General features: G+C 41.6%; 1 protein-coding gene across 1 annotated transcript; it reads left to right on the forward strand.

Moving 5' to 3' along the window:
* The first annotated feature begins 90 nt into the window (after positions 1-90).
* isg20l2 (interferon stimulated exonuclease gene 20-like 2) lies at positions 91-5354 on the forward strand. The gene is given in 5 exon segments (XM_034102963.2): positions 91-160; positions 1019-1532; positions 1534-1779; positions 2250-2450; positions 3812-5354. Coding segments are annotated over 4 exon segments (930 nt in total). The 5' UTR covers positions 91-160; positions 1019-1163; the 3' UTR covers positions 3926-5354.
* The last annotated feature ends 6596 nt before the right edge of the window (positions 5355-11950 follow it).

Below are 11950 nucleotides of genomic sequence, written 5' to 3' on the forward strand. Positions count from 1 at the left end.
ATAACAACTAATGATATATTCATGTGTGCACTGCTAATACCATACAAGCAAAAGTAACTATTTGTTCCAACTTTCTGTCTGTCCTTGAAGATAATATGACCCGGATGTTGAACGTTTGTTGTGAGCAGGAAGAATATCGAGGGTCGACAGATTGCTGCAGGTCTGCTTTAACACTTTTAAAGTTATTTTAACATGTTATTGATGTGTATTGAATCAATATATAACTTATTATGTTTACATACATGTATTGTTCAATTTCCCGCTGAGAAACAGTTATTTACAGGGACTTAGACACGGAGTTAGCATAGTAACGTTTGTGAGCTAACGTTAAGCTAACGGCTAAAAGGATGTTGTTTATTTTTAAAATAAGAGCTTATTATGAAGAAACTCAGAGGAGGGAGGAGTACTCAGGTGTTGTACTTGAGTGACAGTAGGAGTACCAGAGTGTAGAAATACTCTTTGATAAGTAAAAGTAGAAGTATTCATATCTTGTACTTGAGTAAAAGTAGAAGTACTCAGATATTGTACTGAAGTCAAAATAGAAGTACTCAGATATTGTACTTAGTAAAAGTAGAAGTACCAGAGTGTAGGAATACTCTGTTACAGTAAAAGTCCTGCATTCAAAATGTTACTCAAGTAAAAGTAGAAAAGTATTATCATAATATAGTTAAAGTAGTGACAGTAAAAATAGTCATTGTGCAGATTGGTCCATTTCAGAATAATATATATGATATGGTTTTGGAGTAGAAGTACAAATAAGCATACAATTGAAATACTCGGGTAAAGTACAAGTACCTCAGAATTGTTCTACAGCACTTAAATCTACCTAGTTACTTTTACCTACCCCATTACACTTACATTTTGTTTAATAAGAAAGCCAAATCTGATGTGCTGATGCATTCAAGGCCCCTAGTTCTTTCTGAACTTGCAGGTGGATGCACACCGGTTATATAAAATGTATTTTATTAAAGTCCTGCAAATGAAGACGTGGTTTGATAAGGTCTAATTTCTCTCACAGGATGCTTTTTAACCGATGTGTCAGCTGATAAACGTTGCACTTACAAAGGTTGAAGACCCTTTGAGGTGGAGGTCAAAATAAGCACATCTGCACGATTGTTTTGAGGAGACATTATTTTGACCTCTGCTGGACTGCGACCAGAACCATGTCGAACATTCTGATCAACGTGAGCCTTTCTGACGAGCCTGCGCAGAAGAGGCCGCCGGCGGCAAACTGGAAAAACAAAAACAAGCAGTATCGTAAAAAGCCCCGTGAGTTTGAGCACAGGGCTTCCTCCTCTCTGGAAGGAAGGAATAATTACAACCACAGAACGGGACAAGTCCTGCCTCCGCGGCAAAATGGAGCAAATCATTCAGCGCCTCAGACTTCCTCGAACAACACGACTTTACCGTCAAACTCACTCTGCAGCGCCTCGCCTTCAACGTCCGCTCAGTGCCAGGAAAAACCAAATGATTCTGGGAACACAAAACCATCGCCCCCGTGCTCCAGCAGCCAGAAGCCCACCACCACCCAGTTCCTCCTCCTCAGCAGCAGCAATGCCCACCAAGTTCCTGGCCATCGACTGTGAGATGGTGGGCACGGGGCCGAAGGGCAGCAACAGCCAGCTGGCCCGCTGCAGCCTGGTGTCGTACGACGGGGACGTGGTCTACGATAAGTTCATCAACCCCCCCGTGCCCATCACGGACTACCGGACCCGGTGGAGCGGCATCCGGCAACGAGACCTCGTCAACGCCACGCCTTACATCGAGGCCAGGAAGGAGGTGAGGAAATCCTGATGAGAAAAAAATCTGAATTCCGACTTTTTTCTCAGACCTACATTCATATCATTTCATTCATATCAGTGTTCGAATACCCATCGTTCAGTATTTCAACATGTAGCATGCAGAGGGGGGAGGATTACAAAGCAGCAACACATTTAAATACTCAATAAAGTACCTCAAAAGGTTTCAGTATAGTAGCAAACATTTCCCAAATTGGGATCAATAAAGTACTTATCTTATGTTATGAGTAAATATACTTCACTGTATACAGTCGTGGTGAGTTCATGTCTCCAGCAAAACATTAAATACCCTTCTCTCAGTATTTCAACATGTTGTATGCAGAGGTGGGAGAATTACAAACCAGCAAAAATATTTAAATACTCAAGTAAAGTACCTCAAAATTGTTCAGTACAGTAAATGTACTTCACTGTATACAGTCGTGGTGAGTTCAGGGTCTCCTCTGTTGGCAGATACTTCGCCTCCTGATGGGCAAGGTGGTGATCGGACACGCCATCCACAACGACTTCAAGGTGCTGGGCTACGCGCACCCCGGGGTGCTGACCAGAGACACGTCCCGCATCCCGCTCCTCAACCGGAGGGCCGGCTTCGCCCCCAACGAGGTCGCCTCGCTGAAGAGACTCACCAAGGCCATCTTCAACAGAGACATCCAGGTACCAGCAGCGCTAGGCCTTCTCTATCCGGGTTCTCTATTGTTGGTTTCAAGTTTCAAGGTTTTATGGTCATGTGTGCAGAGCTACACACAGGCTCCTCCCACAGAGCAACACAGTAACACAGATACAATAGTGCATGTAAATAAAATACACTTGAATATAATAGAAACTGTGCAGAATAGTGTATGTTAGGGCTGCACGATATTGAAAAAAACTGACATTGCGGTTTTTTGTTCCCCTGCGATATATATTGCGTTTTTTTTAACCTGTTAAGTCCCAAGGTCCCGGCGGGGGGATACTGTGTCTCAGGGGATCTTAATATTTAAGAACCTATTCATGTGTTATACCAGATTAACGGGAACAATCTCAGCTAACTGACGATACAAACCATGTTTACCAAAACAAAACACAAGTCTCATAAGAAGCATCTAAATGACCCATGAGCGAAAAATGCTAACGCACTTGTCGTAGCTGCACATACAAGATATCCGATTAAAGCTGAGGTTCCACAGATTATTTAGGTATATAGTATCATCACTGAGTGATCTGAACTCGCAACAGGGGAAGCAAACAGAGACATCACAACACGTACCTTTACGTACGTACTTGTTTGTTTTATCTGAGTGTTCCGGGGTATTCTCTGAATACCTTGAAGGCCCTGACGGTTCGCCACTGAAATAAACGTACCTTACATGTAGGGTTGGGAACCGAAACTCGGTTACAGATGAGAACCAATAAGAAAATGCCGGGTACCCATACAAAATACACAATTTCGGTTCTGCTTAACGGTTCCTAAACGCGGTAGACCCTGCATTCCACCGGGTCCGTCTGCGCCGTGGCGACCCGGTGGAATGCAGCCAGTGTAAGGGAGGACTGGCCATCTGTGTGTTCTGGAGAATCACAGAACGGCCGGTCGTCAGCGGGCCGTTGAGGGCCGGCTCGGTACGCTGACGGCCGGCACCGCCCTTCATTTTTTAAAACGGCATCATGTAAGTTGCGCTGACAGGCGACAGAGGTCCACAGTTTCCCCGCAGCGAGGAACCCCTGCCCTCCCGTAGACAGTTCACGAGCTCAGTCACTTCATAACACCAAAGATGGGTCGCGGTAAACGCTCTGAAGTGAGGCTCCACTACACTAAGAAAGAAAAAGACGAGGCACAGTGTAATGCCATTTGTAAAAATGTCAGTTAAAGCTTAAAAGAATTAAGATATTTTTGTTATCTAAACGTTTGACCTCTTTCTTTTACAATTTTGGAATCGAAACGGGGAATTGATAAGAACCGGAATCGATACATTTCAAACAATACCCACCCCTACTTACATGTATGTGTGACGGTAAAGTGTCTCTCTCTGCGTCCTCAGACTGGGAGGAAGGGCCACTCCTCGGTGGAGGACGCCCGGGCCACCATGCAGCTCTACAGAGTGGTGGAGGAGCAGTGGGAGAGGACTCTGGCCTCAAAAGCTCAGAACACCTAGTGCCAGCTTTCAAGAGACCACATGGAAATAAAAGCGGGTTTAAATTGGACTTTCTTTGGGTGTGTTTTGGATGGACTCACCCCCCTGCTGTCCTGGTGACGTGTGAATGAAGAAACCAGGTTACTGACCTCCAGCTGGATTCTGATATCATGGGAGATAAAAGCCTTCAGTTTCAGCTGCTCCTTCTCAGGGTTTGCATTGTGTCTTAAGGTGCTCCTGCCACTAGGGGGCAGTCATGTCTTCATCCAGGCAACAGCAGTGCATACATGATCACAAACATGATAACAATTATTTTCTACAAGGTAAGTGAGTTCAATTCAACTCAGTCATGCCTACACCTCTGTGGTCTTCATCGGTTTCCTTTATGATATTCAAAACTATTTAAAATCGGACTATTGCCCCTTTAAAAGTCAATTAAAAAATAACTATATTATGCTTGAGTTGATATCAAACACAACTTTAAAGTCGGACAACATTTCCACTAAAATAACTCCCATGTCAGTGTTTTTAAATTGCTTTAATTACGCTTAAGTGGATATCAAAGACAATTTCAACTCAAAATTCTCACTTTTAAAATGTTTCTTCTAAATAATTTTTAGGTGGAGATCAATTTAAAGTCTGACAACATCGCCAATAAAAAGCTCAAGTTTAATATAAAAAATATCTTAATTACGCTTGAGAAGATATCAAACCCAATATAACATCTGACAATATTACCACAAAAAAAACAAATGTACTTTTTGCACTCATACTTTTCAGTTTTGATGCAACCAATGATTTTTCTTCAGGGAAGTTTTTTGAAATACTGGAAGCTGGCAGTCTAGAGAGAAGACACTGTTACAGAAAAGTAGTTGGTGAAGAATTTTACCTCCAAAAAAAGTTCACAATTTTACATAAAAAAAAAAAATGTGAAAAATATACATTCATTTTGTTCAGTTTTGATGCAAACAATGATGTTCTTCATGTAGTCAGACTTGGTTTTAGAAGGTGGCTCTCACTATTTCACTCTTAAAATGTGACTCATTGTTTTAAAATGTTAAGTATGGACAGTGAGACAGAAGGCACTGTTAAAGTAGTTGGGAGAGTATATTGGCAAAAAACATTATTGTATAAAAATGTGAAGTTTACACAGAGTGAGAATGTTGATTCAGTCCCTGGTTATTCTCATAGCCGAGCCTTTAACATCCAATTTCCCCACAAATCTAAAGTAACATGGAAACCTCCATTTCATGACTTTATTTAAATACTTCATTAGATCCTTTCTTGTTCAGAAATCTCTCCGCTCAGTGACTGTAAAAGGTATTTGGGAATATGGAAGTTTGTCTGTGGGGGTTCGTCGTACTGTTTCCTATGCAACGTCAGACGGGTGCCGATGTCTGCTGTCGATTCAGATTGGTGCTCAACTTCAATAAAATCATTTCCACAATCATTTCCAGGTGTTAGAATATTTATTGTAACAAAGACAACGATCATCATCTGCATTTTTTACACCTTAAAGGGGACCTATCATGCAAAATGCACTTTTGTACGTCTTTTATACATGAATATGTGTAATATGTTCCAGGGAACTCACCAAGTGTCAGAAAACACAACCCTCTCTTTTCCTCCAAACTCAAATCTCTAAAAACGGGGCTGCAACGGATCTGATACAGACTGATCCAGATTTGAACATTCTCTGACGTCAGGAACGAGGAGCTCCGCCTATATGGCCAACTCTCCACCTATCAGGGGGTTGGGCCATGGCCGGCCATTGCCGCTCGAAAGCGCTGGAGACGCTGTAGTACATATGCCAGGCCTGTAAGTGGCGCTGTAGTCTGTAACGACTATATAATAATATAACAATAAAACACGGAGGACGGAGATCTCTTTTCTCCCCCTCTTCTCCCCGCTGCAGCCCAGCAGCTGATCTCAAAGCACACTCCCCTCTCCTACAGGGGGGCGTGGTCAGCTGCAGGGGCGTGGTCAGCTGCAGCTCACAGAATCAGCCCCCTGCAAAAACAGGGCTGGAAAGAGCCAATAGAGCGAAATGAGGCGTGGCTAAAATGCAGGATCTGTTTGGTATTTTGAAAAAAAAACTTTCGAGGCTCCGCGGTCTTAAAATCCCCACAATGCTTTGCGCACGGACCAATTTCCAAAATCTTTGGCGGAAAATGTAAGGCGGGACCTCTAATTTGACGCACACCTGCACTTGCTAGCCTGTTCCATTCTTCGTTCTCCGAGGCTAGGAGGTATTCTTGCCTAGCTTCTTAAGGAACTCACTCGGAGGTACATGTGCTACCAAGCAAGCCTCCTCGACAATGAGAAACACCCAGAGAGACTGACTGCTCAGGCACCCATACTTGTAGCTGAGCAGAATCAGCTAGGTGTCAGCAATCTCTCCTGATTGGGGGAGTGGCTAACCAGGGACTTGAGTCTAACGGCTCGTCCACACACAGGCATGAAAAAAATCTTCCAAAGCTTCGCCCATTCACTTGAATGGGGTGACGTAGAAGATTTTTAATCTTCGCCGAACTGCATTGTGGGGAGCGGAGCATGGCTTTGCAAGCATCGTGAGCATCAAAAGTTGAGCAATGTTCAACTTTTGATGCTCCCGATGCTTTCGAAGCTGGCATCAGCCAATCAAATCCCGTTTATGCAAATCCCGCCAGTACAAGCGCTAGCCAATCAAACCGCGTGCAAGCTGGGAGAGCCAGACCGCTGTTCATTTCCTCATATTCCAAACGAGAAATTACGGAAGCAAATCACCCGGTTCTTTACGACCAGACTATTAACGGGATACAAACCGGAGGAACCGGGCATGGAGGGAGGTGGCAGAGACAGTGGGTGGAACTGGTAGGTTTTCACTTGTTTGGGGATTTTATATCCAGTTTACTTCGTTTTAACATTGCTATTGCTTTGTATGCCGGGGGCGGGAGATTCATGTGATTGGTTGTTGGTCGCCTTGGGCGCGTGAAATCGCCAAGCTTCAGACACGCCCAGCATCAAGATTTTTTTCATGCCTGTGTGTGGACCGGCCGTTAGGCAGACCTGGGCATTGTACGGCCCGTTGGTTGACTCTGACCGGCCCGTGTAAGGTTAATTGGAAATTACAAAATAAACATTTTCTAATTTTACCTCATGCATGGACTAAAGCTGCAATGCTTTTATTTTGAAGTTGTTTTTTATTCACGTACATAATGACGCAATACGTCAAATCAAGACATGCGCGTTATTGGATCATTGTCACAAGATGACTTTAGCGCTCAAAAATGTCAGCTCATGCTAAAAAAAAGAAGGGTAGATGCCGAATGTAGGGTTTTCAACAAACATTGGACTGCTAAGTATTTATTTACTGAAGTCGGAGGTAAAGCCGTGTGTTTAGTTTGCGGGGAGCAGATCGCCGTGTTCAAGGACTACAATTTGAGTCGGCATTACGAGACGAAACACGCGGAGAAATACAAAAACTTGACTGATGCTGAAAGGGCGCGCACATTGAACGCTTTGCTAGCTCAGCTGCAGAAGCAGCAAGGCTCTTTTACCAAGCTTCACACATCCAAGGATGCAGCAACCAAGACCAGCTTTGTGATGTCCCACAAAATAGCTAAACACAGTAAGCCAGCGTTTCTCAAAGTGTGGGGCGCGCCCCACTTGTGGGGCGCAGAGATGTGATAGGTGGGTCGCGAAAAAAAAAAAAAGGATTTAAAAAAAAGAATTTTACATTTTTTTTTCACATTTATTTATTATTTATACACTGGTGGAATATCAAAACAACGACCCGCCCGGGGTGCAAAACGTATCAATGAAAAGCGACCCTCTACCACACAAAACAACACCTGTAGATAACCCAATTTGTGTTCTTTGAAATTGAAAAGGGTATTGCATTGTGTTTGTTACTTTCGTTGCAGTTGTATGTCTTAAGTGTAATTTGGCATGCTTTTATTTTGAAGGCAAGTTTACGCTGTTGACAGTTGTTGTTGCTATGGAAACAAGAAACGTTTCACAGCGGGCGGAACTTGTCATAAAGTCCGCGATAATAAAGCCCACCCATTTAGAGGGAAGATATGATTGGTCAATTGTACTGTCATTTGACATTACTCTCTCGTTGAGTTACTATAGCGACCCTCTGTGAGTTCATAGCTGGACGTCCAATCAGCTCCTGTCTTCACCTCGCAGAGAGGAGCTTCTTTCATTTAACCCTTCACATTCAAACAGAAACTGAATAGGCAGATTCAAAGCATTTATTTCTTTGGAAATGTTATTTTAAATACAATTTAATCAAGTTATTTTTGGTAAAACTATTGACAAATATTACTAAAAACATATTTAAAAAAAATATATAAAGAAAAATATAATTTGTTTTAATGTTTTTAAATATTATTTTGTAGAATATCTTAGGCCCTCAGAGACAGGCTCGCCACTGGTAAAAATCTCTCATACACACGTGAAATGATCTCACAGACACACACAACAGTGTTGCAGTTGGGAAGAAAAGCAATGTGGAGCGAGAGAGAGAGAGAGCACACCTTTATCTATTTAATAAAGTTGTAAAAAATAAAGTAAGAAATCATTCCAATGTGTACTATAGGACAGTAAAAAGTTTAAAAGGGGAGTGATTAGTCAAATATGCATAAATAAAAAGAAAGAATGCTAACTAGGTAACATAAGATAAGAATAAACAAGTTTAAATGATTTGGTGTGATCATATTCTAAAGATGTTTGGATTATTGAAAAGTATACAGCTCCCTTTCATCTGAGTGTTGAGAGCTGTATCCATAAATTCATGTTGGGCTCAAAGTAGGGCTGCTCGATTATGGCAAAAATCATAATCTCGATTATTTGGCTCAATAATTGATATCACGATTATTAAAAACGATTAACCATTTACTTTGAAAAACATCAATTTATTGAAGAAAATAATTTGAAAAGTATGTTTTTAACAGTTGATTACCCTGAACTTTAAGTATAATTCAACTGAAACCCTATTTAAAAAAAAAAAAAAAAAAATCGTTTTATTTCGATTATGTTGTTTTCATAATCGTTGCAAGCCAAAATCGTAATTGCGATTAAAATACGATTAATTGAGCAGCCCTAGCTCAAAGTGCACCAGATTGATGCATTTAACTTCAACATTTTAAAAAAATCTTCCTGGGGGTGCATGCCCCCAGACCCCCCTAGAGGAGGTGACGTCCACCACCAAATAAAGCAGGTTAAAATAATTAAATTGCATACATTTTATTTTAGTAAACCCTGAAAACGGGTCCCACAGCAACACACTCTCACTCCCTAAGCGTCCAATAGCGACGTTTGGTCAGTGTCCGTGGCGTCCAATTGTGACGCTCCTAGGCTCCTTCAGCGTCATAAAGGGACGCAAATAGCTTTCAACTGATTGCAATGTATTCCCATCTGCGTCGGGATTTGACGCTCATGGAAGCACGGCATTCGTTTATGCCGGCTGCCCTTAAAGGCAATGTGAGCATCCATTCCCATTGGATAACGGAGAATTTTACACCCGGGAGGAAGTACTCCTCTTACTGTCGATTGATTTTACAGTGATATCTGCACTACTCATCGACTAAAAAACACCAGATTATCCTTGTTAATTACACAACATTGATTGGTTTAAATTGTGTGCAATGTTTTTGTATTTTTCCCCTTCGATTCGGAGAAACAAATATGTTTTCTGAATAAAGGATGGCAGAAGACACTACACTACCCAGAATCCCCAGCTATCGTTTGGCCTACACCATGTGCTCTGTTTGACAAACCCCGTGATAGTCAATGATTTTTCACCATTCATTCCGATGGCTGGCGTCTATGTCACGTGATCTTCAAATTTCTCCCTGCAGAAAAAGAAAACATGGCCGAACTTCGTTTTATTCTGGGTGTAAAATGCCTATTTTAAAGTTAGTTTGGCGATTAAAATGCGTTTTGATGTCATTTGATGCGAGAAATATGAGTTGTTATTTCAGATTATGTGTGCAGTGGATGTACATGATCTTTAGTTTGCTAGTTATTACGAAGATTACTTCAGGAAATCGCGACGTTTTCATTGTTACCAAGGTGGTTGCTAGGGACGCTGCTATCGATATTATTTCTGTTATGTTGTGTAACTGTTTAATGGTGTTATCTTTATTGCTACCCCCTTCCCCGTCAATGTATAGTGTTGGTCCACAGCCTAAACATATTAGTTTAACAAAATCCGCATCTAAAGATAGCCTACGTTATTTCCCCCCTGTGCAATTCCAGTCTCACATCTCAGAGCACATCGTCATTAACAAATACCGGAAACAGACCAAAATAATAATAATACCTTATTCGGAGTGTGCTTGCTTTTCTCTTTGAAAGTCATCACATAACGGCATTGTAATACACGGTTCGGCTGCATTACATATTACATATCTGCCGTAGTTCTGTATTTATAGAGCCCTGATGAGAAGACAAACATGAGGAACTGAAAACGTGACGTGGATCATAAATATATCAGCCATTAAACAACATCTTACATTTCTTTTCACACAATACGTCTCCTTGCCGTATCAACACTAATTCGGCTCACTTTTATATTTGATCCAATCGGTAGATAGGCTGTATTTACACCATAAAGGTGCACAGCTGATATCAAGGGACACCTGGTGGTTAAAGCATGTTATTGAATTTCAATATTTTTATTATTAGATATTAATACGATCCCTATAAAGTATCATTACTCGTTATTCTCTACTAATAGTTAATTAAAGACTGTATGTAATGACTATTTTGCACATCCCGTTCAAGATGTCAAGATTTTCTAAGGTTTATTGACATATCATATAGGCCTACACAACTGTGGTGTAGTTCTGCACTGAATGAAAAACTTGGGTTGCAGGTTCCTCAATAGTGCATTACAAGACATCTATCCATATTTGTGCATACCTCCAGCAATGTTAACTATGTTGAAGCACTTATTTTAACTGATATTATACATAATGTATTACTCTTATAAGATGTATGTAGATATTTCATCTCCGGCCTTGTCAGGTATTGAACAATCAATAAATAAAGAACACAGAATTGTTGAATAATAAAACAGAATTTGTGTGATTATACTAAATGATTTTCAAATAAACACCACTGCAGATTTAACTGTTACACATGCTGATGTAACGCAAATGTTCCAACTTGGGATCAATAAGTATATCTTATCTTAAGCTGATCGATGGCTACTGCCATATTTGCACAATGTGTGCCTCTGAACCTTGACAAGTGCATGTTTCAGGCTTATCAATTAATGTAATGTAATGTTATCACATGGGTCACACATAAGACCAGCTGTTAAATAAAGCTCTTCTGACCTTAGCTGGCGTGTGGGTATATATATTAATACTGCCCATAATGGGCACAAGCAATTTTCACCCATTTATTAATTATATGTTTTAAATGTGAGTGTTTCCTGTCCCCTAAACCTCCAGGGATGTACACAGTTTAATACTGGCAACTTCTTATTATGGGAAATACGAAAACGTCTTTTAAAACTACAACTCCCAGTAGAGACGTGCCATAGAGAACATGTTGCGAAACAGAATAGCCAGCATGTGTAGTTCTGGAGGGTGGGGGGAGGGGGGAGCGGGGGCGGTGGACCCGTTCAAATCCAGTTTTGGACAGTCTGCCGTGGTTCCATCCCATTTCAAGTGCTGTTCGAGAATCGGCTTAACCCTCGGAGCACACTCTCCAATCACAGAGCTTGAGGACTATCACGGGGTTTGTCAAACAGAGCACATGGTGTAGTCCAAACGATAGCTGGGGATTCTGGGTAGTGTAGTGTCTTCTGCCATCCTTTACTCCTGGGAATGGACGCTCACATTACCTTTAAGGGCAGCCGACATAAACGAATGCCGTGCTTCCATGAGCGTCAAATCCCGATGCAGATGGGAATACATTGCAATCAGTTGAAAGCTATTTGCGTCCCTTTATGACGCTGAATGAGCCTCGGAGCGTCACAATTGGACGCCACGGACACTGACCAAACGTCGCTATTGGACGCTTAGGGAGTGAGAGTGTGTTGCTCGG

Source organism: Pseudochaenichthys georgianus, chromosome 16 (genome assembly GCF_902827115.2).
Source record: "Pseudochaenichthys georgianus chromosome 16, fPseGeo1.2, whole genome shotgun sequence".
Classification (NCBI taxonomy): Eukaryota; Metazoa; Chordata; class Actinopteri; order Perciformes; family Channichthyidae; genus Pseudochaenichthys; species Pseudochaenichthys georgianus.